Consider the following 25828-nt stretch of genomic DNA (forward strand, 5'->3'; position numbering starts at 1 on the left):
TTCCCCGTGGTGAAGTGTTCCAAAAAGCACTTCAAGAAAAATAGTGAACTTCAGTTGACTATTATGACCAAAGGGAATGGGACCATCTCATGGGGGCATGGCTGGTCTGGTATGCAGCACAGGCAGGGCTGAGTCCTCTCATGTGGGGCAGCCTGCCTGCAGAGCCTGCGACCGGAGCAGCCTGGGATCCCCCCGGGTGAGGACGCAGTGTGTGATGTTCCCGGGGAGCTGCCCAGTCTGTGGCTTTATCTCAGGGCAGTGGTTTGACAAAACATAAGAGCCATGTGACAGCTCATCTAGGCTAACATCCTGGCTCAAGCTGTGGCCCACAGCAGATGTTTACAGGGGAACAGAGTAAGGGCACAGCAAGACTTCCCAAGAATAGTCCCCCAGTTCCCACCAGTCCTCCAGCCTTAAGGAAGAGATGATGGTTCTTTGTATGTAATAACCCAAAGGATTTTTCTTCCATGAATTCATCCAGTTCCTGTTTAAATGCTTTGCATCTGTCACATCCTGTGGTGAGGAGCTCCACAGTTTAACTATACGATGCACTGAGAACAACTTCCTTTTCCTTGTTTTAAACTTCCCTCCAGGCAGATTCGTTTGGAGCTTGTACTCCTATACTGGAAGAGATGGTGAGTAATCACCCCTCCATAGACTTGCGTGCCTCCCAAGACAGTGCAGATCTGTATTACACCCCTCTCTGTCATCTTTTTACCAGGCTGTGGAGCCATTCCTCACACAGAGGCTGGTCATTCCTACTTCTCTTCTCTGAGCCTTTTCCATATCCCTCTTGAGATGGAGGCAACAGGGAGAGCCAGACCTGCACGCAGCCTCCTGACCATGGGCACATCGCCAGCTTACGCAGCGGCAGGGTTTCTTTTCTCATCCTGTTTCTTTCCTGCTCACTTCCAACATTCAGTTTTCTGCTTTCTCTGCTCCAGACATTTTGCAAACATCATTTAGCACTAACCCCAAGATGTCCTTCCTGGGAGGAGTCACGTTGGTCAGAGCCCATCACCGGGTTACCAGCGTTAGGACTGGCTTCTGTGCATTTGCTCTGCCTTTGCCTGCATGGAGTTTCCTTGTCCTCCTTACCATCCCACTGTTCAGTGAGAGGGACCTGGCAGCTCCTTGCAGCCTGCACTTGTCTGCTCTGCTCTGAAAATCTCAATGCTGGTGGCAAACATGATTGCTTTGCTATTCCTGCCCTTTTTCAGACCATTTCCAGACACACTCAGTGGTTCTCACAGGTAACATCCCTTTGCTGTGAAAACAGACCCTTTATTCAGTCCTTCCTTTCCTTCCTGTAATGACTGATCTGCCTAGTGGGTATTTATCTCTCCCTCCTGTACAGCACCTTGTCCCCAAGGGCCTGTGGTGGGAAGCCAGGACAGACATCTCACTGGACACCCCAGCAGACCATGTGAACCAGGTCTCCTTCCCCGCATCCTTGCTGGATGGTCTTGTGAACCCCCTTGGCCAAGAGCAGGACCCAAAGCTTGGCAGAGAGGTCTCTAACTGCAGGGTGGCAAAGCCAGTTGCTCTCCGCCAGCATGGCCTGGGGAGGAGAGCTGCAGCCAGGGCGTAGGCGGGTGAGTCAAGGCGGGTGGAAGAGCTGGAGATGGCATCTCATCTACACACATTAATAATGGAGACATCCTTCTGACGCTGCCATCATCTTGTGGCTGGAAGGAAGGAGATGAAGTAGTGGCTGCTGACGCACAGGGGAGTTCTGCTTTCAGCCGAAGTGATTGAGGGGCAGAGCACACCCAGCCAGGTGCTACTGCTTTGGCAGGAAGCCCCACATTGCCGGAGCCAGGATAACCTGACAGGTATGGGGGGAGCTGAGCGGTATGGGGCCCTGGGGCCTGGGCAAACGGGTGCCCATTCTAACCAGACCACAGTGCCACCACCACATGGGACTCCTGGCCATTGTTTTGTACCCCATGATATTAGCTGCTCGTTTTGCTCGACAGCAAACTCCTCACTAGTAGAATATCCTCCATGCTAAGATTTGAGGAGGTAGGTAGAGGAGGATGTGTGGGCAATGCCATAAGCTGGTCCTGGAGCCTTGCAGCTGCTGGGGCTCCAGGGACCCCTGGACCTCTCCATCAACCTCAGCCTCTTTTCACCCCTTCTGGGTTTTTCAGCTACATCTCTTTGTCCTCTCAGCCTCACCAGCGCTGTCCCATCAGGGATCTGCAGTCAGACCTCCATTAATGCCAGGCAGCTGCCCACCCCCACCTCTCCGCAGCCTCCAGTGGAGACGCCTGGTTCTCCCTGCTTGGTTGTTTATCTGCTCACGAAATGAAGGGGTAGCCCAGGCAATAGGCTGCTCCCCTGAAAAGGCTCTTGGCCGTGGGCTTCCCTAGCCCATTGCACAAAACTTGGGGGCTGCCCACCCCTGCCCTCCTCCCTGGCAGTGCATGAAGCTGGTGGCCTACTGTAAGGTCTTTGCTTCAGACGTCCTTGCTATGCTGTGAGATGCAGTGCATCAGCTGAGATTCCTGGGCTGGGTGTCTGCCTTCAGTAGTGAAACAAGCACACGATGATCCCTCTCAAAGGGGCAGCTGTTACGGTTGTCTGTGGTGGAGGCACAAGCCCAGTCAAGGCAGAGGCACTCCCCATTGCGTCAGTGGAGCAAGGGATGGAGAGCTTGCACACAGACTGGCTTGGCAGCTTCAAAGGGCTGCTCTTGCTTTCCTGCCACCCTTCATTTCTCTCTCGAGTGAGAGAAGTCAGCTCCTGCAACATCTCCTGTGCAGGCGGCAGCTACTGCAGTGCCTCCAGAACAACGACCCTTGCAGGAATTTGCCTGGAGGAGCGGGTGCTGGTGGGACTCCAGAGGTACCTGACCCAAAGGAGAAGGTGAATCTTGAGGGGATGCCTCTCTGCTTATCTTCTCACTCCCTCACCCTGTGCAGGAGAGCAACTGCACCCCAGGGTGGGGTGCCAGCAGCAGGGTGCCTGGGCGCCTGGGCATGTGGGCGGCCCAGGGCAAAAATATGGTATGCCCCTGGGAGGAGGTGGTGGGCACATGGAGCTCCAGCTCTGCAGGTGGGTGGTGGCAATGCCTCAGCAGGAGCAGAAACCATACAAAGTCAGGCAGGGAGAAGATGCTGGTTTGATCATTGGAAATGACTAAACAGCATAAACCACCAGAATTTTCTAAATTCTTTGTACCTTTCTCATGTCTCAATACCTCCTTGCTCCAGGCAGAATATGCTCAGTGGGATGGTATGTCCACCCTGTGGGGTGCTTTGGGCAAGGGGTGTTGTTGCTGGCACTGCCCCATGATGGGGTGCTGGTGACCCCAGCTGAGGCTGGACTGGCCTGGAGATATTTCTCTTTCCTCCCAGAGCTGCAGGGTGCTGCAGACACCTCCATCCCTCCCTGGCACCCCTGCCCATGTGCCCATGGACTGTGGACACCTCCACGTGCTGCTTGGCCATGGCTTTCCAGGCTAGGCCAGGGCAGAAGCAGGGACTAAGTGCCTGTCCTGCTCACAGGTTTGGAGCTACCAGCCCGCAGGAAGGGCCTGGTGTGTGTGTCCTTGATGGACAGGGTTGGGAGACCTTGCAGACCACAGCCCTTACAAAATAACCTGTTTGCTAACTGAGTAATTGTGCTCTCCAGCAAACTGTTATCCTTCATCAGCAGAGATATCAGCAGGAAAAGCAGCCACTGGCATCCCTGCATTAATGGGAGGAAGAAAAGGATAAATAGCAGTATTGCTTGGTTCGTTGAGCAAGAGATGGCAGAAGGCCCCCAGCAGACCTCTGCAGTGGTCCTAAGAGAGCAGGCACCGCTGTCTGGGCAGAAAGGCAGATACCTTGGCATTCAATGCCCTCAAATTAGCATCTGACTTTCTCCTCGAGCTGTCCTCACCATCAGCTGGCTCAGCTGATGACATAGGACAGATGGGTAAAAGGGCCAGAGTCTTTGGCCCTGGGAGAGAAATGGAGATCTTGGGGTAGGAAAAGCAATGCAAGGCAGCAGGGACTCAGTAGGAAGAAGGAAGGACCACAAAGGCTGATGGACATGAAGCTTCAAGCACTAAAATGCAGATACAGGAGAGTTGAGCTGCTGTAGCCCCAGAGAGGCTGAGAGAGGCTGAAGCCTCTTCCATGAAGGAGGTCTGAGGCCCATAAATAACCCTCTTAGAAATAAAGAGCTGACTCTTAATTTATTCTGCTTGGATCAAATTCTATCTGCTTATTTTTAGGCTGTGCTCTGCCTCGTGGTGCAGGCAGTGCTCCCCCAGCTGTCAGGCTGGAGCCTGCAACTCCTTCCAGACTGCTGGAGCTGCCACAATTTCTACCTGCTTAGGAGCAGGCACAGCCCTGGCCAAGTTCATGCGTGGGATTATCCCGAGCAGGTACGCACAGCCCTCCTTCCCCCCCATGGCGAATTTAAGCACAGGTTACATTAGCTGGGAAGGGAAAAAGGAAGAGAAAGGAATGATATCTATGTGGTTTTTCAGGAGTTGCTCATGCTTATGGCCAGCTCAGCAGAATGAACACCTTTCATTTCATGTGCTTTTTTTCCTCCTTTCCCTATCACCTTTGCTCAAATTCCCCTGCTTTGCACAGCACACACAAGCAATGGTGTTGGAGGCAAAGTCTGCTTCCTAGACCTGCAGTGTGGGAGAAAGTTTTGCGATTAGGACACACCTGCAAGCACGCTCTTGTGCTGCTATTTTTTCCACGTTTTCATTTCCACCATGAATGGCTGATAACAGCATGTGGTCACAAAGACCTTTCAAGACAGAAAAGAAATCCAAAGAACAGTAATAATGGAAAAGATTAAGTAGAGGAAATGCAACTTTCCTGTGCAAACCTGCTGCTCAGAGAGGAACCCCTGCCTGCTGTTATTAGGCACAGCCTGTGGTGATTTGCATGGCTGAAGTTGTGTTTACTTTCTGAGCAAGCCATATCTAACTCAAAGCTTATCTGGTGTGTGCCCAGAGAGCCCCCTGATGGCCTTCATCGTAATAGTCTGAGCTTTAACATTCTAGGTAGCTGGGAAAATCCCTGTCGACAGCAAAAGGCTTTCCAGGAGCCAGCAGAAGTTTGGGGTGAGATGTAGGGGGGCAATAACTGCCTTCTTGGCTGCGATGGTACCTTCTCCAGGATGGCTGCATACATGCTGGGCAGCTGTATGTTCCTGCCTGAGCCTGGCTCAGACAGCCTGCAGCCTCCTGCCCTGCAAGCCTGCCTCCCTCTTGCTGATGCTTTTAACCCAATGCCTATTTTGAGCCAGAGCCCAGCTCCATCAAGTGGGTGTTTCTCCAGCCTCTGGACTGGGCTTGTGGTCATGACACAAGGAGCTTCACAGGGAGACCTTGTCCCACCAGCATCTTGGGGTTGGTTTTTTTCTTAAATGCTCCAGAAAGAGCTGGCAGAGTGCTCCTGCTCTGGCAGCAGGTATGAAGAGGGCCAGGCGGTGCCATGAAGGTGGCTCACCCTTGCTCTGTGAGAAGCATCCTGCAAACACAGTTTTGCAATGAGGTTACACAAACCTGGCAGTCCTGGCTCCCTGCTGCCCTCCGCATCAGGGTCCCACGCATGGCCCCACGCACAGTCCCGCGCCCTGCTACTGCTTGCCAGGTTTCGTGTTGGCAGGGTGGGAGTGCTGGCTGCCCACAAGGGTGCTGATGCCAAGAGTGCCAGGGGATGGCCCACCCTGCTGGCACCCTTTAGCTTGGCTTAACCTGAGCACAACACCCTACCCTGGGACACAATTTGTGCTCAAACAGCTGGTGCCTATTTGCTTCTCCCTTTTAAGAAGAGCCAGGCCAGGGTGGCCAGCCTGCTCTCATGCCTCCCTGGGGAGCCCTGGGGTTGTGACAGTGCTGCGACACTGCTCCCAGTCCCTGAGCCACCTGGGCGAGCTGAGTGGAGTTGCAGCAGCCCCAGCTCTGGGTCTGGATGGGAGGAGTATGGGGCCAGTGGCACAGCAGGAAGGAAACTTGCACCAGGGGAAGGAGGCATCAGCTGCTCCCTGCAGGGCTCCACAGTGAGGCCATCCTGCAAGGAACTTGCAAGAGCCAGGTTACCCAGCATCTGAAAAACCGGACTGGAATGAGAAATATGCCCAAGGCAACACCCATGCATAAGCCAGCCAGGGCGGAGCGAGTGGCCAGGGATGCCATCCCACTGTGCCAGCCCTAGTGGGGTGAGGATGCTTTCCAAGGAGGGAGCACTGCCCTGCCGGGACTCCCTTGGCAGCCACAGGAGCATGGTTCCTGCCCTGGCGTGATCAGCCATAAGACGCTGATGGGAGCAAAGTGGCGGTGATGTGCCTCAAGGGGCAATGGCTTTGTTGGATGCAGCAGTAAGAGGGCCTGCCCAAGGATGGAGCTGGGGAACTCCTGACACTGCTGCAATGCCAGCCCAGAGGCTGCCTGGACAGGCGTTTTGCTGCTTCAGAAAGCACCTGGGTGAGGACTGAAACCTTGCTGCCACCTGCAAGGAAGGACAACGTCTGTGTCCCCAAGGCCACAGCCAGGTAAAGCCCTTGCTGCCCAGCCATGTGCGGGTCTCTCCTGTGGCCACAAGTCTCTCCCTAAGCCCGTATGGTGTGGGCCAGCCTGGGAATCATTCTCATGGGGCGGCTTTACCCTAGCCACCCAGCCAGCCAGGGAACAGGGCTGTGCATTGGCTTCTCCCCCAAAACCTGCCTAGGCGTTAATGCTTCTGCCTCTTCCCGCCCCTGGCTCTTCCTGCCGCGTTGCTGCCCAGCTTATCCATCCACAACTGCTCCTGTGTGCTGCTGCATTCCTCCAGTGCGGGGACGAGGGTGGGCCATTTCATGCTCTTGGCTCAGGGCCCCCAGCACAGCCCTTCCCTCTGGGTCTGTTTCTGGGGGTGTGAGCCAGCCCCCCCCAGATGAGGTGCAGGAGCTGATGTGGGCTGGGCAGGGCAGAATGGGGGCCCACATGTATCTGCCCCACTGGCTCCCACCCAGTGTTGGTGCCAGGAAAGCCAGCCTGCCCTGATGCCTTCCCTGCCTGCATCCCACCCTGCCTGCAGAGGTGCAGCCTGTGGGGCTCATCCTGGCCTGTGAGAGGTTTGGCTCTAGACACAAATGCTGCCTGTGACCTGTGTGAGACACTGAAAGACTCAGAGTCCTTTTTACTGTGATGCTTTTTGGACGCTGTGGGTCAGCCTGGAAAAAACCCAGGTGCCACCGTCCCCTCCCTGAGGCCAGGCTGAGCTCTCAGCTTCTCAATAGCTTGTTTATGAGCATGCAAACACCTCACAAGTGAAAGAAACTTCACACCAAATAGCTGCTAGCTCCAACTGGCCCAATCTGTGCAACCACTTCCTCAGTTATATATTTTTGTTTCTGTTTACTCCAAACCCTTTCCTGTGGCTGATCAGCCAGGATCAGAGGGGCACGCGGGTCACGCCTGCCTGCAGGATAACACGGCAACGGGAAGCCTGTGCCTTCATGGATGGGCTGTAGGAGCAGCAGGGCACCAACCGGGCTCCCCCAACTAGTGCTGGGGTGGCAGGACGCTGGAGGGGCAGCAAGGTCCCTGCTCTCTGCGGGAGCTGCCACCCGGCACAGGGCGCCTGTGCTGCTTTGAGAATGGACAAGGGGAAAAAGGGGGGAGGCGGTGACACAGATTCAGGCACGGCCCTTGGGGACCAGCTGCTTTTGCAGATGAGAGTGTGTCGTGTGTGTCCACCCCCCCGCCACCCCCGCCGCTGCAGCCACTCCCCCGGCTCGCCTTCCCCAGCTCCCCTCCCTCGGGTGCCGGCGCCGGGCGCCCGGCTGCCCTCGCCCCGCGCCGTGGGCGGCTCGCTCTGCCCACAGCGGCCGCGCCAGCACGGCTGCGGCACCGCGGGTTTATCATTAACTCACCGCAGGCAGCAGGAGAGCGGCCGCAGCCGGGCCCGGCTCCCTGGCTCCAGCCCCTGCCTCCCCCGCAGGTAAGAGCTGGGGCAGCTGCTTTTTGGGGGGCGGAGGTGACAGCGGCGTGGGGAGCAGCGGGTGGCACGGCCCTGCGCGGAGCCCGTCTCTCGGGGTGCGGGGTGCGGGCTGCGGGGTGGCAGCCGGCCCACCCATCCCCGCGGCGGGGTCCTGAGCGCTGGCTGGGCGGGGACACACTGCCTGGTCCCTGCGTTAGGGACGGGGATGCTCGGAGGCACCGAGGCGAAGTGACATGTTGAAGGCAGGCAGCTGCCTGGGAGGAGAAATGAAACCTGCTCCTCCTCCCTCCACCTGGTCCAATGCTACCCAGAAACGCGTCTTTTTGGTTTTGCACTATTCCCGTGTTCCTCTGATGTTTCAGGGCGGGGGGTGGGGTGCGGTGGGGGATGGTGAAGGGAGGGAAAGACGTTTCCCCAGCTTGGGGACACCCCCCCTGAAAGTAGCTGTGTGCTCTGGGGGATGCTGGCACAGGGACCAGTGACACCCCAGCACCTGCATGCCCTCAAGCTGCAGGGCACCTCTCTAGAGCTCAAGGGGTGTCTCAGGTCACGGCTTTCCATCTGCTCCCACTGCAGCACTTCCTCTGAGCAAGGGTTTTGCTGTCACACCCAGGCAGAGTACGCTGGGCTTGTCCAACCTTGTCCCATTCCTTGATGGGCATCATTCTGCCTAGACACCTTGGAAGCACCCAAAGGGGCTCAGGAAAGTGTCTCCCACACCCTGTGTCCTATAGCAGCCAATGCCATGCCACAGGCAGGGGTGGCAGCCAAATGCACGGGTGGCAGCCAAATGCACGGCAGCAGGGATGACGCTGGCAGGGTGACATGCCCCTGTAAGGCAGGCGAAGGTCCCATACCTTCTCACTGGCCTTTGCCTGCTGTGCCAAGCCCAGCTCTCCTCCAGCGCAGCTGTGGCCATGTGCCAGGAGGGGATATTCATCCTGTCCAGTGCTCGCAACAGCATCACCCACTTATCAGCTGGACCTTTCCCCAGTGGAGGCTTGGGCTGTCCTGCCAGCCCCTCTCTCTGCACCCACTGCAGGCACAGGGGGCTGCAGCCTCCAAATGGGGCGCCTGGCCTGGCGTGGTCTGGCTGGCAGTCAGGTGCGCAGGCATTGGCACTGGCTGGGCAGGCAGCGGAGGGCAGATGCCGAGCCACCCTCCCTGTGCAGTCTTACTTTTATCCTGCCAAGCCACCTCCTCTGCAGCCTCTGAGGACAGGCTGCCTGGCAGCATCCCTCCCCCTGGCTGGGGCCCGGATCTGGATGAGCTGTGTGCTAGGCTAACATGGGATGCACTGTGTCTCTCTCTCAAGGTCTCCTGCCTGGGACTGAGCACTATCTGTGATGCTTTGGGAGCTGTTCCATCCTCCTCGGCATCAATTAGAGCAGCGGATGTTCCCTGAGAAGGAAACAGCATGAATCAGCTGCATTTTTTCACAGTCTCCACAGGCAGAAACTAGAGGGGAGCAGGCTGTACTGGGCAGGACACAGGCATTGCACACCAGGGGCTGCGAGTGCCTCTGATGGAGGTGCCTGCAGCTTCACCACTTCTCTTCCCATCCCCGTCACTTTTTAAACCAGCTCTCCCTGCCACAGAAACATCCTTTGTTCAAGGACTGCAAAACACTCTTTGTACTTTGAATAGGACTCTTGAACACGAGGCAACCTGCCAGGCGCCGACAACCAAAACAGGGAGGGAACAGCTAGCCCTGGCAGCATGGAGGCGGCAAACTCTGCTCTGCCCTTGGGGACCAACCCCTGTGCAGTCCCAGTGCTGGGTCGCTGCTGCCGGGCCCCTGCCTGCAGCTGGGGCTCTCCTTGCCTGCACCTGGGGCTCTCCTTGCCTGCACCTGGGGCTCTCCTTGCCTGCACGTGGTTGCCGGGGTTTGCACACATGTGTGTGGCAAGCCCCTGCCTGCCACACGTGGGTGCCTGCCCTCTGCTGCCAGCCCACCCCCTGGCTTGCAGCAGGCTTGCAGTTTTACAGTTTTGGAGTGTCGTCCATGCCTTGCTTGTCAGTGCAGATGGCTTGAGCATCCCCAGGGTTGTGCTGTGGGGTGTCCCCAGCACAGGGGAGGGAGCACAGGCATGGAGCTGGGTTGGGCACCAGGACACCAGTCCCAGGGATGCCCTTGCCACAGCCTGTCCCTAATCCTCTGTCACCCCCTGCAGAGCGTCACACCAAGATGGCGAATGCCTGCGGGGCAGACCCCCATGCCAAGGATGCAGCAGAGACTGAAGAGGCCATCTATGAGGTGATACCCTGCAATAGGATGGAGCTGAGCCAGCAGCTGGCTGTGGAGGAGCTCATCACCACTGAGGCCAGCTACGTCCACAACATCCAGCTCTGCGTGTTGGACATTCAGGCACACCTTCAGAAGAAGCAGGTGAGAGGGGGTGCGTCCCCTTTACCAGGGGCTGGGGACCTTAGGGTGAATCTGTCAAGAGCTGCAAGATGCCGAAATCAGTGCAGAGAGGTGACCACATGCTGAGCTTCCGTCTTCCTGGGCCCCCCTGATCAGCCAAGGTCTTGGGTTGGATAGACTTTGGGTCCTATGGCTTTAACTTTGCATATGTAACATGAAAAGGCCTCGTTGCCCTGCTTGGGAGCACATACCCAATGCCTCCTGAAAAAGAGCATTGCTCCAGCTCCTCAGGTGTCGCATGGGGCAGCTAGAAGGACACAAGTGCCCAGGCGGGTGTTGAGTGCCTCCAGAACACAGGGTCCACTTCTGTCTGATGTATTTGGCTTACCCTGGGGCACCTTTGTTTACTTCAGCTGCCTGATCTTGACCTGGAAGGACTCTTCTCTAACACCAACGAAATCCTCCATGTCTCCAGACGGTTCCTGAAGGGTCTTGAGGCCACGGCTACCCAGGAGCATGAGCAGCTGCTATGCATCAGTAAGTGGTGCAATGCTGAGAGCTGACCTGTGTCCACCCATGCCTTTGCTGGTGCTGGCAGTGCTGCTGCCTGGCGCTGTGCAGCTCCCAGCCCACCCACCCCACCCTGACACCTCCTGCACCTTTGGGAAGCGTTGCTGCCTGGACACTGCCATCCGCAGACAACCACCCACGGTAATGGGGGCAGCATAAGGCCCAGCTTAGCGGCACTGCCCAGGGGGCAGAGTGCTGCTGTGGCAAGTTTGGCTGACACTGCTCTGTTGGCTTCATCCTTCCAGCAGGCTGGGGAGAAACCTCCACCTTTCTCTGAGGCCATAGAAAAATACTATCCTTCCCAGCCTCACTCTCCTTCCCCAGGTGCCCTGTTCCAGGAATTCAAGGAGGAGATGGAGAACGTCTACAAGATCTACTGTGCCAGCTACGAGCACGCTCTGCTGCTGCTGGAGAGCTACCGCAAGGACCCCAGGCTGCAGGAGGAGATCTTGAAGACCCTGAATGCAACAGTGTAGGTACCTGCTGCTTGAGGCCACCACCTCCCTCTCCCTGCTTTACCTACTGGCCTTACCCTTCTCTGGACAAGCTGCCTGCATGGGTACATGCCACCAGGCTGAGTGTAATATCATGGCCATCACCTTTGTGGCATTGCCTGGTATAGTCTCTGGCAGCCTGACCTGCATCCTTGGGGCGAAAGGGGCACTACAGGTTGGTAGTCTTTTATGGTGGACCCCAAAACAAGGGATGGGGTGGCACCCACAGCTCCTGCCTGCTTCATAGCCCAAGAGGCTGTGTCCACAGAGGACTCATGTTCCCCAGCTTGATCAGAGAGATGGGCTGGCTGCAGGGGGCCTGCTGTACCCCTCCTGAACTATTGGGGGGGTCACAAGCACTGTCGGAACCAAGAGAAGCAGGAGTGGCAGCAGAGGAGCTACTGGAATTTGCTGCTTTCTGCTTCAGGGCACAGGTGATGTGACCCCCAAATGAATAATGCCTTGCATGCGGATAGAAGGGGAGTCCTGCCTGCAGCCTGCCTGCAATTTGCCCACACCCTCCCTCCCCGCTGCCCCTGGAGCAAGCGCCAATCCCGTGCCTCCTAGCTAGACAAACACAGCACTGTTCAGGGAGGCAGGGTGCCTGTCCGGGGCTGGCACTGCCTTTGGGGCTAGCGGGGACGGCATCCCCCTGCCAGCGCACCCGGAGGAGCGGCCCTGCAGCTTGCAGGGAGCAGGGGTTCACAGCCGTAAAACCTCCCCAGCTGCTGGGCACAGCTTGCCTGCGGGTCCAAGGCGGCAAATCTCCCTTGCAGCTGGAGTGGTGCTGCTTTCCCCCAAAAACGCTTGCAGAGAACGTGGGAGGAACAGCAGGGCAGGCAGGCAGCCCTGCATGCCAACCTCAAGCGATTCCCCTTCTCCATCAGGCCTCACACAGGTGCATCGGACCTCAGCTTCTTCCTGGTGATGCCAGTACAGAGGATCACCAAATACCCGCTTCTGCTGGGGAAGATCCTGGAGAACACCCCTGCCAGCACCAGCGCCTACCCAGCCCTGCAGGCAGCTGTCTGCGCCATGGCCCAGGTCAACACCAACATCAATGAGTACAAACGGCGCAGAGAAGTAGGTGAGCAGGCAGGGGGCACGGTGCAGGTAGGGAGCATGGTGTCTGGGAAGCCCTGTCCCAACCCCAGTCATCTCCCCTTGGTGTTGCAGTAATTTCCACTTAAACCAGTTGAAAGCTCTCCAGCCCTCCACCCGTCCTGCCTGGTAGAGCTGCAGACTCATGCAGGGAGCTCCTGGCACTGCTCTGGTCCTGCAGATGCCACTCTGGGCAAGACCTGAACACTGCAGGAGGAGGGTAGCATGGTGGGGGCTGCGCACAAAACCAGTCTGTCTGCATTCCTGGAGCTGGTGAATGGGGAGGAACAGTCCTGCCCTTGGGATAGGAGAAATCAGGCTCACCACAAACTGGAGCTTGCTCTTCTTTTTGGTTTTCATAGTACTTTCCCCCGGGCTGCCCTTCTTTGATGTGGGTTGTGCTTATCCTGTTGATCAGGACTTGTCAGCTCTGGGGCGTCAGTGCTGCTGACCCACATTGCCTGCTCAGGCTGCTGAGGATGCTGCCCTGAAGTTTCCTCTTCTGATCTTTTTTCCTCCCACCTTGTGTGCCCCCATCTGAGGCAGCAAACAAATACAACAAGGCCGAGCACCTGACCCTGCGGGACCGCTTCGCACGCCTCAACACGCACTCCATTGCCAAGAAGACCACGCGGCTGAGCCGGCTCTTCATGCATGAGGCTGGCATTGTGGCCAAGGTGGGCAGTCTGCACCCCACTCCCTGTGGACCCACTGCCTCTCCTTGGGTTGTTTCTGGGGCTTTCCGCTGCCTCCCAAGACACCTCGCCAGCAGGATGGAGAGAGCGGGGCCAAGGTGGTGTGGCCCATGCTGGCACCCAATGGCCTGTGCTGTCACAAGCCACAGTCCCATTTTCAAGCAGCATAAGGGTAGTTCCTGGTCCCAGTCCCAGGGACAAGCAGGGTAGGAGGGATGCAGATACATACCTCGCTCCCTGCCTCAGAGCACTGCAGAAGAGTGCTTTGGCTCCCAAAGGACCCACAGACCCTCAGGCACCCCAGCAAAAGAAAAGACACCCCGGTGTTCTCCAGCCCCACAACCACAGTGAAAGCCATGTTTCTGCATGCATCCCAAGCGCCCTAGATCTTGGCCTTTTTCAGATTACTGGAGCCTCTCAAGGTCTCCCCTGCCCATCCCCAGCGTTGTGAGCTTCAGGCAGGTGCCTGGCTGCTTTTTACATTACCACCCAGTGAGGGGCATCACCTGGCCTGCCCATGATGGGGATAAGCTGCCTCTTGCTTTGCAGACAGAGGACAGGGAATATGACGAGCTGGAGGAGAAATTCCAGTGTGTGGTGTCCAGCGTGGCTGTGCTGAAGGAGAACATGGCATCCTACCTGGGCCATTTAGAGGTAAAGCCCTGATAACTTGCAGGGGCTTAGCCCCACCCAGGCCTCAGGACCTGTTTCTTGGGGTTGCAGAACACTTTCAAGCCCTATGGAAACCACTGTCAGTTGGGGATATTCAGGGACTAGCATCTCTCAGCTAAATATGTTGTGCCAGGGGCTTGCACAACATCCAAGGATCACTCGGGTCCAGCAGAGCTTAAAGCAAAGTCAAGGCTTCATTGACACAGTCTGAGCTGTGTCTCTTTTGAGAATAATCAGTACTTAAACTGATCATTATTTCAAGGCATTAAATAGCTGAGAAGGCTAAGTGTTGTTCAGCCTGGCAATTCTTGCATAACTGGTGTAAGGCAGAAGTGCTCCCAAATCAAGGGAACAAACTTCCCTGCTGAGATGACCCAGCTGAGTAGCTGCTGTGGTTTTCTCATTAAATCCCTTGGGGCATCTGAGGGAAATGAAAGTATGAGCAATGGCAAAACTTGAAATCTCCAGACACGGTATTATCAAGAAAGTGTCATGAAAGGGCAGAGGGTTCAGAAAGCAGCAATTCAAAGGCTGGAAAGTCCCTGTCATAAAAACATTGACAAGGGCTCCCCATACAGGATTTGAAAGGAGAAGGGGACAGAAAGACTCCCCATAGCCCAAAGAGTGGGTAAAATAGGATTAGAATGGAAAACAGGATGGCAATCTGTATGATAGTGAGATGTGGCATCAGCTAGGGGGACAGGGTGTGATCACTCCTTTGGACATCAAGTGCTCCTGGGGACCTGCCTGGAACTGCCCCTCAGTGAGCTGCACCTCTTTAAGCCAGCTTCTTGGCTTCAGACAGGACATCAAGCAAATAGGCTGGGCAGCCTAGATAATAAGCTGTGGTTCAGATTCATGCTGGGGCTTGGATGCTACTTCAGAGGAGCTGCTGGTGGGGGAAGGTGAGGCTGCATGCATGCCCTGTCTCTCTGAAAGATTCTCAAAGACACCCTGAGGAGCCGATGAAGACATGTTCTTACAGGGCAGAGACAGCCTGGCCTCCCTTTGTGATGGCTAGCAGTTCCCTCTTGTGTGTCTGTCTGTACCAATGCCCCCACCACAAGGAGAGGCGAATCTTGGTGTGTCCAAGATCATCACAGCCACCTCTGCTTGTGTAAGAGCCCCGGTAGGGTTGGGGAAAAGCACACAGGTCTCAGTTGCCACCTTCTGCTCAAAGGGTCAATGCATTTCCCCTTCTATATTTCCATCTCCAGTCCCTCTCATGGCAAGGAGGACTACAAAGGAAGTGTCTCCTAAAGATGATCACAGGCAAAAGGATTTAGGACAGAGATGGGCCTCTCTGAGTGCCCTGATGGCAGCCACGGTTGATGAGACTCAAACAGAAACTGCCCCTGCTGCTCCAGGACTGACTGCAGGAACAGTGCTCAAAGGAGCAGGAGGTCAGGCTTCCTTTGGCACCAGCAGCAGGCTGGGGCTCTGGAAGCTCAGTGCTCCCTCCTGGGTCTAGAGGTTGTGGGTCAAAATCTGGCTCCAGCCAGGGAGGAGGCTGCTGGCTACAGATTTAACATTACAGCAAAGCCTCTCAAAGCAGAGGAGCATTTCCATGCAAACCACCGTTAGCTGCTTTCCTTTCCCACCAGCCTCAATCTCCATGCAGAGGCAGGGGGAAGATTTTGTACACAAATACAAGAAACTCCATGGATCTACTGGAGCACCAAACCCAAGCATCAAAGCACCAGGCAACATTAAGCTGGGGCAGGCTGCCTGGGAGCACAGGGCAGCCTTGGCCACTTTGCTGGGTAGGAGTGCTTTTGCAAGCCAGTGCATGACCCCTGCTCAAGGAGAGCGGTTTGTCAACACCCAAGTAAGTTCCCTGGCTTGCAGATAGGAGTAGCCCAGAGCATCAGTCCCACCGGTCTGCTAGCATAGAAGACCCAGGCTGGGGCATTGGCATGTCTTTGGGAGCACAGGGACAACTTACAGATGGGTGAGCCAGTGTTGGGTAGCTTCTCCAGGTAAGGTCTGATGACTTTCTCCCTTTCAGGCATTCCTACTGCCCACCCCGCACAAGTGTGAGCTGCAGATCGACGAGGGACCTGCCCAGCAGTACTGCCACTTTGCGGAATACCTCCATTGCACTGTTTACCCAGAGTTTGTGAGTGCTCCTTCCCTGTAGATCTCCTCCAGGGCCACAGCCAAGCATTGGTGTTCCACCTTCTGCCAGGGTACGGCAGGGGTTAGCTCCAGGGCAGGGCAGCCGAGAGCTAAGGGGAACCAGACCAGACAGTGACCTTACCAACAGGCACAGCCTCCTGGGGCCTGAACGTGAAGGGGCAGGTAACAGGGTCCATCAGCAGTCCCAGACACATGAAGTGAAGAACCAGCTCCAGGGTCCATCCAGGACACAGGAGGAGACAGGGACATGGCTACAACACATCTCCAAAGTCCATCCAGGGCTGGAGACAAGCTGCAGTGTCCATCTGAAGGGGTCCATCTACAAGCTGAATTACCTACAGCAGAGGTCCAAAGCCCACCCAGGAGACAGAGGCAGAAACCAGCTCACTCACAACAATGCTTAAGTAGCAGCTGAAGGCCCTTAAATGGGCTGTGGACAGGGGTGTGTGTGTAGGCCCCAGGTGAGGCTGGTCTGGGCCATTAAAGACTATTTGTGCCTTCAGAGCCCTGCCATGTTCATGGCCAGCTATGCACGCAGGGCTGAAGAGAAGCACAGGGTGGTGGGAAACCAGGGGTACCGTTTATTTGACTCACACAAGGTGTTTGTCACCAAACCTCAGTCCAACCTACCCACACCTCGTGGGCATCCGTACTTGCATTTGGGAGCCCAAGAGCCCCCCATCTGCCTCCTTCTACCACCCCTGCTTGGTTCCCCAGAACTCTGTCTTGGGTGGTAGGTGCCACTGCGAATGTGGTAAGGGAGGTTTTCCAAGCAGTGAAGAGTGTGTTGGGACAGCCTGAACCCCACACCTGGTTGCCAGCATCCCCAGGGAGTGCCAGCACAGGGAGGGAGGGTAGCTATGTGGGATAACCACACAGACCCTGGGCTGAGGGCCTCTGTCAAACCAGGAGACTATGGCCTGCATGGGGCAGTCACTGCATCATCCCCCTTGGCCCATGGGACCTGGTACGTGAAGGTCCTACCCAATCATTTGCATGGAGAACAAGTTCTGAATCGTGGCATGCGTGACTGCTTTCTACCAAGGGTTTGCTTTGGTTGGCATCCTCTGTGCCTTCGGGGAAGGATGCCTCAGGTGCTCCCCACTCTACACAAGCCCTTCAACAGGTTCTTCAACAAGCCTTTTCTCCTGTGTAACAGTGCCCCATGCAGACAGCTGGGCCCATCTGGGGGACTCACGTGGAGATTTGGGTTCTGTTGCCCCACAGAAGCGACGGCTGGACAGGCTGGTCTGCCAGCCCCTCTACAGTCTCTCAGACATGCTGGTGGGGCCACAACAGCTGGTCAAGAAGCGACTGGACAAGCTGCTGGACTATGAGGAGATCCAGGAGCGGAAGAGCGAGATGGGCAGCGTGACATACGACGAGGAGGCAGCCATGAACACCTACCTTGCCATCAACGCCCTGCTTGTGGCTGAGCTCCCGCGATTCAATCAGGTGGCTCTGCAGCTCCTGGGGCAGATACTGTGTTCCCTCAGCACCCTGCAACAGGACTTGGCTGCCCAGGTCCTGCACCAGGCAGAAAAGGAGCTAGAGCAGGTGAGAGTGACCCCTTGGTTTGTGTGCCCAAACTGGCACATGTGCTGAGCCAGACCTGCCTTCTTCAGGCTTGGGACACCACTTGGTTGTCAGGGCACTGAAGGTTTGCTGTAGACCAAGCCTGCCCTTGCAGACACACTGCTTCCTATCTAGCATTTGTAAGTGATCTCTATTTTCTTTCAGCTGGGGAAAGACAAACTGTCTCTTCTTCACTGCCAGGAACTGTCCTGCTCTCTCTTTGAGGGCACCACTGGTATTTTATTGTTGTGCTGCCTCAGAGATCAGTGTTAACTCTGAGCTCCTGAAAGCACTGTGCTGGGAAGGCAAGGAGGAGAAGGACAGCTCCTGGCCTGAGGAAAAAGCATCCCTCAAACCTCCATCCCCTGAGAGATATCTCCCAGAACTCCTCACCACACAGCACTCTCTGAGCCTGACATTTGCAAACGTGGTGAGTCCGGCCAGTCCAGAGCCTTGGGTTAGAGCATGACCATGGCCTGACCCATGACCAAGATTAGAATAAGATGCAGCCATGGAGAGGTATTTTCTCAGGCACTGCTCATATGTACCTAGTCATGAAGGTCGATTTCCCTTGATTAGTTTGGGATACTTACACTGAAGACATCTGCCCTGGAGCTATATCCACCTGTCTGCCTTTTTAGTCAGGTGGGATGGACCATGGGCTTGGGACAGGACAGCAGGACCCAGGGACTCCTGCTGTGGGCTGGGTACAGCCCAAGTCCTCCACGTGTGGCTGCCCTGCCCAGGGCAGGTGGCTCAAAGCCAGGGAGCAGCAGCTCTCCTTGCCAAAGGGAACCACATCCTAGATGCAAGGTACATATTTAGTGACAAGTTCTCTTCCTTTCTCACCTCTTTTCTTCCTGCTCCTTCTCTCTTGACCCTACCCACAGCTCTTTCCCGCCCCAGGGCCCTCTCTGATCTCAGGGTCTGTCTCCGCAGATGCCTCATAGCCGCATGCCTCTGCCCAGTTTCTGGAAGATGGTGGAAGACACCTTGCAGCAGTCTGGTGCTCAGCTCCGTACCTTCTGCCAGGCATTTGAGATGGTCACGCCAAGCCTGGTGACAAAGGTAGGAGCTGGGAAGGGGGTGTCTCAGGCCAGCTGGATGAAGAGGTAGGACTGTGGCTTCCCAAGGCAGAACATCCTCTTGGGGTGATATTGGATCAGAAAGTGGCACAGGGAGTTGCCACAGCCATGGTATTTCCCCCAGGCCCTGACAGCAGCTGGCTGGAAAAAAACAGGGATGAAACAGTCTCAGCTCTTCTGTTTCTGGACACTCATCTCCAAACCATGAGGTAGAGCAGATAGTGTGAAGGAGTTTCTCCTCTAACCTCTCATGGGGATGTGATTCTGCAGAAAGGACAACACATGTACATGGAAGGCCTCAGCCTCCTGTCTGTCTCATCAAGTGCTCCTGTGTCTTTTGCTCCCTACCAGCCTCTGAACCCCACTGAGGAGCAGAAGGTCCTTTCCCTTGTAAGCAAGCATGGCCCAGACAAACTTTACCAAGTGACAAGCAACATCAGAGGCAGCAAAGACTTGGACCTGACCTTGCAAAGGGGACAGATTGTAGCTCTGCTGCAAAGTGTGGACACTAAGGGGAACAGGAGCAGATGGCTGGTGGATGCTGGAGGTACTGTAAGCACTACGGGGAGCCTCCCCCTGCCTTGGTACCAGGGTCAGAATCCAAAACTGAACCACTTCTTCATCCTGGATGAAACAGCGGGCCATTGTCTCCAGGATCCTCCCCTCCAGGGTTTGCTCAGCCCAAACCCACCTCTGCCTTGCCAGCTGCACCCATGCCATTAGCTGTAAAGTTCAGGCTTAGCTATGAGGGAGTACTCGTGCCTCATCATGGCTGGGAAGGGAAAATCCTGTGCACATAGAAACGTATTGAAACCCCTTTTGGGGGTGGGTGGGGTGGGTGGGGTGTTGCTGCTGGTTATCCCCTAGTGATGGACTATTTCGAACAGGGCTGCTATGCCATGCCAGGCATCAGCGAAGTGGTCATTCTTCTCTCCTCCAACCAGTCAGCAGGGCCCCATGACCTGTGTGTGTTTGTGTGTCCTCCAGGTCCCCGAGGGTTTGTGCCTGCTGGAAAACTCCAGCCCTATTGCCCGGTACAAAGCCAGCAGCCCGGGATGCAGATGCCAGCCCTGGAGAGCAGCACAGAGAGAAGGCGACATTCGTATGCATCACCTGAAGCTCCCAGGCCCCAGATGGCCACCTTCACCCCAGCTTTCCAGGTGAGAGTGGGGAGACACCCCCCAGCGCCATTCCTAGCAACCCCACCAGCTCCATGCTGGTCCTTGTGTGTGCAGTGTGTGGGTGGGAAGGTGGACCTGCTTTTCCAGCACACATGTGGTCATACATGTGCAGCCATGTGCTTAGCAGGGGAGTGTCACAGCCCCTGGCCACATGCCCCATGAGGCTGGTGTCTGCTGTGCTGGGACCTTGGGTGGACAGATCAAAAGAACTGTGCTTGGTGGGGTCCTCAGTGTTCCTCCATCCAATGGGACCCTCTTGGAAACAACCTCCATGTCCCCTCTAGGTGCTGCCCTGCCATGTATGTCCTTTCCCCCTTTGACTCTCACGTCCAGCAAAGGGCTTCCTCCCTCTTTCTGCTGCCTTTTCTAGGTGGTTGCTGGCTTCTCCTTCACAGCCAGGAGCCCGCAGGAGGTGAGCCTCCAGGCAGGGCAGCCTGTGGTGGTGCTGGAGCCACATGACAAGAAGGGGAGCAAGGAATGGAGTCTGGTGGATGTGAGCGGCCAGAGGGGCTATGTGCCCTCCAGCTACCTGGTGACCATCCCTGTGCAGGAGCCCATGGGCTGGAGCTTACCTGTGTGAGCATGGCCAGCTCGGCATCCAAGGGTACAGGCTTGATTGGATGAGAGCTGTCTGCTTGGCACCCAAGGACTCATCACGGGAGATGCTGGAGTGGGGTGACCGTGGTGGTCCTGGACCAGGGAGGTGGTGGGAAGCAGCTGGCAGAATATGGCCCAGGGATGTGGGTGCAAGGGATGGCAGTCCGGAGGCACGTTTGGATGGGTAGGCCCGAGGGTGCCTTGTCTGTGTTTGTACAAAGGAAAGGAGTATGGGGGAGTGAGGGCAGGAAGCTGCAGTTTTCCAGGGATTTGCTGAAATCCATGTCAGTGATAAAAGTGTCCCTAGGGGTGATGAGACAGGAAGGACCAAGCTGCAAAGGGTGCAGTGCTGCAGAGGGGATCTTCAGCCTGGTACAGAGCCTCTGGAGCTCTTGGGGAAATTGCTGGTTTCAGTGCAGAGACCGAAGCAGAACAGCCCTGGAGACATGGCTCCTTGTTCCTCACCAGGGTGTTGTGCCTTCCTGGGTGCCCACCCTGACGTGCCATTGTGGTCCCCCAGGGCACAGCCTCCATGCCCTGCTAACAGGCATGGCAACGCCAGCCTGTGCCTGGCCATGCCGTCAGCAATGGGAAGGTGCTGGGCTGAGTGCTGTGGCCGCGGTCCTCCCCAGCCCTCCTGGCCACCAAGCACTGCTCCTGGCCTCGGTTTCGCCCTGCAGCACCGTGGGGCTGATGCTACTGACCCTTTTGAGAGGCACTTTGAGCTCTTGTGATGAGAAACCCTGTGTACACCACCAGTGCTATTTCGTGTGACTGATATGCTGACATTATAACATATTATACTGTCTCTTTGACCCACCCGTGCTGATGGGCTCACCCCCACGCATGGGGCCGTGCCGTGGGGCTGCACAGTGCCCATGGCAGCCTGGAGCAGCAGCAGCGCGGCCGCAAGATGGCGGAGCTGCCACACCCTCCTACCAGCAAGCCTCAGCGGAGGCACCGGCAGCATTGGTTTTGGGGCGCTGGCAGGTCTGTGGAGGGGTTTTGCTGCTGCAGTGGAGTGTACGTGTCCTTGGCCAGCATGGGAACAGCCCAAGGTGGCAGGGCTGGTGGTGCCGGTGTGAGCACAGCTGTGCCGGGGCAGCAGCTGAAAGCGAGCTGTGCACTGCTTCCCTCCCAGCCTGTACTGTTCAGGGCTGGGGATGGAGAACACAGCCCCTGGGGCTCTCAGGAGACCATGTGCCCCTTGCCAACCCACACAAATCTCCAGTGGTTTGACACACGCATGCTTTCTAGAAGCACAGGCCCTGTGGAAGAGGTTTTTGGGACAACCAACTTGTGTTGGTAAGTCCCTGACCAAAGGCACAGTCTGGGTACGGAGACAGCACTCCCTCCCACCACTGCCTGAGACATCATAACTCTATGCCTCAATTTCCCCATGGCTTGCTCTGATGCTGTGCTGTTACATGATGCTGATGGGGCTCAGGGCAGGGAGCCGTGCCCACGGCAGTGCTGACATGGTGTCAGAGGGGAATTTGGGAGCTCCCACCTGCAGCCCTAAGGGACTGGGTCCCTGTTCCCTCCATGGGAAAGCTCAGCCTGTGGTGCCACACTGCCCACCCCTCGCCCACCACGGGTGGTGGATCTTGGAGGCATCCGCCAGTGCAGCAGCCTGGCGTCGTCCCGGCTGCCCTGGGCACTTGCCGCTTCCCACATCAAAGATGCAATGGCCCAGCTGGCAAGCGCTGGCATGCCAGCTCCTGTGCCCTGCTTGGCAGGGAGGCAGCATGCTTGGCTGCCCACAGGCTCCCCGTGGGATGTACTTTGGCAGCACGGTGGCTCGGTGTGGGTTCCCACAGTGCTGCCATGCAGCCGAGGCTGCGGGCTGGGCAGGGGGGCAGATGTGGTATGTCTTCACCCAAGCTTACACTGTGTGGCGAGGGATGGGGTGGGTGCCAGGCAGGTGGGGACAGGCCCCAGACGCTGCTCTGCTTTTGCTCTGCATCCCACATGTGGGTCCAGGTGCTTGGTCTGGGGTAGAGCTGCATGTGGGGCTCACCCTCCTTTGTACCTGCAGGGTCCTGGGGCTTTATCTGTGGGGATGTTGGGGACCTTCTACCTCTGCCCAGGTGCCACTGAAAGCCCAAGCACATGTTCACCTTCACAAAGCCTGGGAGAAGACAGCAGCGAAGGAGCTGGGGACATTGCCTGGGGATGCTCCCAGCCTGGGGAAAGGTTGATGATCAACTTGGGATGGGAAAGCAGGCAGCCTGGGAGGATGAGGGCTGCTGGGCAGAGGCTGTGTTTCTGAGGCTCGCATGCCCAGTGCCAGCCCTGCAGCAGCAGGGCTCACACCTCCAGCTCACTGCTGATGGCTCCTCCGGATTTTTCTGTTCCTAATCAAATCACATCAGGTTGGATTTCCCTCCCCAGCCACCTTCCTGCCAGCTCAGTGGGGTGCAGATGCAATCAGCCTCACGCCAGCGCAGGTGATAGCAGGAATCAGCAGCTCAGGAAGGTCCTGCTCCACAGCCCATAGGTGCCTGGGACCCTTCAGAAGGTGAAAGGTGAGACCGAGACAAGGAGCACTGAGAAACTTCTGCTGCCTATGCCCTGATCTGCCTGCTGGAAGGTGACCTGGGGTGGGTAGGACTTGATAGGCAGCTCATAAAATCAGTTGGGCTTTCTCCATCCCACTCAGGACTCTGGATTTCACGTGCTCAGAAACAACAGCTCCCCTTTCCCCCTTCCCAGCCACCGCCAGTGCTGCCTGTGTGTCAGTGCTGGCCAGAAGGAGCTCTTCGCCCTCCCCACAGCTGGCACAGGGGGTGCAGGCTGTTGCGAGGTGTCCTAGATCCCCGCTGCCTTTCCTGGGCCGCCACTCTACCCATCAAATGTCCATCTACCAGTGCTTGCCAGGGCTGACAGGCATGAAGGGCAAGGTGAAAAGAGCCCATGCACATCCTACCAGGAGATGTGCATGAGCCACACACCAGTGCTCTGCAGGAGGTGGCAGCACACTGGGGACATGGTGCTTGTGTGAGGCTTGTGCCCTGCCAGATAACACGGCTGTGCTCCAAGCTGGGTGCAGCTGAGACACCATGAGGCTCCTTCGTATGGTGCTGAGCCAGCCAGTACCAGCATCCTGCCCAGCAGCAATGGCACTGGTGTCCTGCCTACCCTGAGGTCCAGCAGCAGCTGGAGCACACTGTGGACATCCCTGTTAGGAAGAAGGGAATTAGTTTGTGTGGCTCCTTCCGTTTCTGAACTTGAAGGAGTGAGCTGAGCTCTGCAGTATCCACCACTCTTGCTCCCAGCTTCGATAGCTGTGGGACCTACCCCACGGGGTCTATCCCCAGGATATGCCCTAGTACTTGTCTGCAGGACACAGGGCACCAACATCCCTCAATTCTCCTATAATTTCACCCAAACTCATTGCACCTGCTGCTGCCCCAAGCCTGGAAGTGCCCTCTTGAAGTCGCTGGAGGGTACAGGGCTCTTCCAGCCTAAACACAAGGGGGAATAAAGGGCACCAGTGTGCCTTTAAATAGCCCAGTGAGGACAGGCTCTCCTGGGAGGAATGCTTTGGCTGGCCCGGTGGAACATGCTTGTGGCCAGAGGCACGGGGGGGCAGCCGGGCAGAGACAGCTCCTCACCAGGTCAGGTCAAGGTTAGGCATTGCCCTGCCTGGGCGCCACTGTGCTGTGGCCTGGCACCACGGGAGCAGGGCTGCACAAAGGGGGAGGGAAACATGTGACTGGCCGGGGTCTTGCCATGCCCGGGGCTGATGTGCAAGGCGGCAGCAGAGTGATGCAGGCACTGCTGCCTGCAACCTGCCTGCTGACCTGCAAGGGGTTTGGTACCAGCACAGCCTGGTTGCTGGAGCAGCCTGCTGGGTAACTCGGGTTGTCCAGGAGTGGCTGCTGCACTCCTGTCCAGGCTGATTCATATCCTGGACATGCAGGCATTTGGATAGCGTCCACCGACGAGGTGTGACAGCACACAGCCGTGTCCCTGGGGTGCAGGGCACCAGCCTGGCCACATGCCAGAGAGCGGGCCTTGGCAGCTCAGACTCTGCTCTCCCTTGACTTGTGGGGCATGCCTGTCACTGGGGACACGGCAGTGGCCGTGGGCAGGGTGGAGAGCTGCAAAGCACATCTCCAGATGGAGACACCCAGATCACAGGGAGGATGGCTGCATGCCCAGGTGTCGATGTGTCCACTGGCTCTGCTGGGGCACCCAGGCAGAGGGGACGTGCAAGAGGAAAGCAGCTGCCAGGGAAGCCCCAAGCCCGGGCTTCCACACCCAGACCTGTCCCCTCATCATGGGGTGCCAGGAGGGGAGAAGGGGTACAGCAGGGCTGCAGTGGGCAGGGAAGGAGAGGAGCAGGGTGGCTGCCCCAGGCTGAAGGGCACAGCCAGCCTGAGTGGAGCTGTGTTTGCAGGCATGGTGCTTGAGTTCACCACCACTGCCAAGTTGAGCTGGCTCCGAGCAGAGCCAGCCTTTAGCTATGCTGTCCCCAGGCACCTGCACATGTGTGGGACCCCATGTGAAGCAGCCTGCAGTCCCGGCACCCTGGCCCCCGGCAGCCTGTGCTGGTCCTTGCTGGCCATGCCGCCAGCCCTGACAGCGTGGTGCTGTGTGGCCTGAGGGAGGGCTGAGCTCCATGGAGAGTGGCCCTGGGGCTGCAAGACAGGAGCAGAGGCATGAGCAGCAATGCTCTCTCCAGGCCTGCGCAGCCAGCACCTGAATTGTCTAATAAAGTGTGAAATTTCTTTCATGCTCTGCTACCTTTGCTGAGACGGACCATCATTACAGCCCTCCCTTCCCAGCAGGCAGCCAGCTGCTGCCAGTATTCCTGCTGTCGAGGCGCTGCCAGATGAGCCCCTGGCTGGAGCTGTGCCTGACGCAGGCCCCCAGGACTGCTGCTGGATGGTACCCACCCAGGGACCCCTCCCCACCTCCTCAGCCCCTCCAGTGCGCCCACCCCACACAAAAGCACAAGCTGCTGTGGGCGTATCACCCTGGAGGGGGATGAATACCTGCCATGGGGCTGGGCCAGGCTGGGGGCTGCAGACCCTGCTTCCCCCTGCCCCTGCCCCGCCATCAGATGCCCTGAGGGTGCAGGGGTCAGCTCAGGACCAAGCCCTGCCCTGGGGCTGCGCTGCTGCCAAAGCCCTGCCCTTTCCCAGGAAGGGCTGGCAGGTAGTGTGCCCATCAGATACTGCCCACAAGGAGATAGGTCTCCCTCTGGCTGTGCCAGGAGTGCCAGGAACTGCCTTGGACCCTTGCTCAGGTGGTGGTGGGCTCCCACCTCTGCAGGGACAGAGGTGCAGCTTGGTCCCCCCTCACCAGAGGGTGACTAATCGTTTTTGAACCACCTGATGTGCACAGAAACTGTTCTCCAGCCTTAATAACGATAATCAATCATTCTGCTATGGGCAGTG

The 25828-nt window shown here is 57.1% G+C and overlaps 1 protein-coding gene across 6 annotated transcripts; it reads left to right on the plus strand.

The window, feature by feature from the left end:
• Positions 1-593: 593 nt before the first annotated feature.
• ARHGEF37 (Rho guanine nucleotide exchange factor 37) lies at positions 594-25171 on the plus strand. 6 transcript variants are annotated; one of them, XM_075102048.1, is made up of 15 exons: positions 594-1835; positions 2769-2871; positions 4229-4381; positions 10118-10332; positions 10725-10848; positions 11206-11353; positions 12263-12462; positions 13023-13153; positions 13721-13825; positions 15852-15962; positions 17210-17539; positions 18497-18625; positions 18994-19189; positions 19630-19802; positions 20194-25171. In XM_075102048.1, the coding sequence occupies exons 4-15, from the start codon at positions 10132-10134 to the stop codon at positions 20401-20403; spliced, it is 2058 nt and encodes a 685-aa protein (XP_074958149.1). In that variant the 5' UTR covers positions 594-1835; positions 2769-2871; positions 4229-4381; positions 10118-10131; the 3' UTR covers positions 20404-25171. The 6 variants fall into 6 exon arrangements, with proteins under 6 accessions (XP_074958149.1, XP_074958148.1, XP_074958147.1 ...); XM_075102047.1 differs by having other exon boundaries at positions 594-1253; positions 1358-2871; XM_075102046.1 differs by having other exon boundaries at positions 594-2871.
• The last annotated feature ends 657 nt before the right edge of the window (positions 25172-25828 follow it).

This window comes from Phalacrocorax aristotelis, chromosome 8 (genome assembly GCF_949628215.1).
Source record: "Phalacrocorax aristotelis chromosome 8, bGulAri2.1, whole genome shotgun sequence".
NCBI classification, from domain to species: Eukaryota; Metazoa; Chordata; class Aves; order Suliformes; family Phalacrocoracidae; genus Phalacrocorax; species Phalacrocorax aristotelis.

Bases quoted from the DNA above. Each gene is read 5' to 3' on its own strand.
- ARHGEF37 (XM_075102046.1), top strand. From the start codon at position 10,132: ATGGCGAATGCCTGCGGGGCAGACCCCCATGCCAAGGATGCAGCAGAG. The intron at 13,154-13,720 runs GTGGGCAGTCTG...CTTGCTTTGCAG, and splicing joins AGGCTGGCATTGTGGCCAAG to ACAGAGGACAGGGAATATGA. The intron at 17,540-18,496 runs GTGAGAGTGACC...CTGTCTCCGCAG, and splicing joins CAGAAAAGGAGCTAGAGCAG to ATGCCTCATAGCCGCATGCC.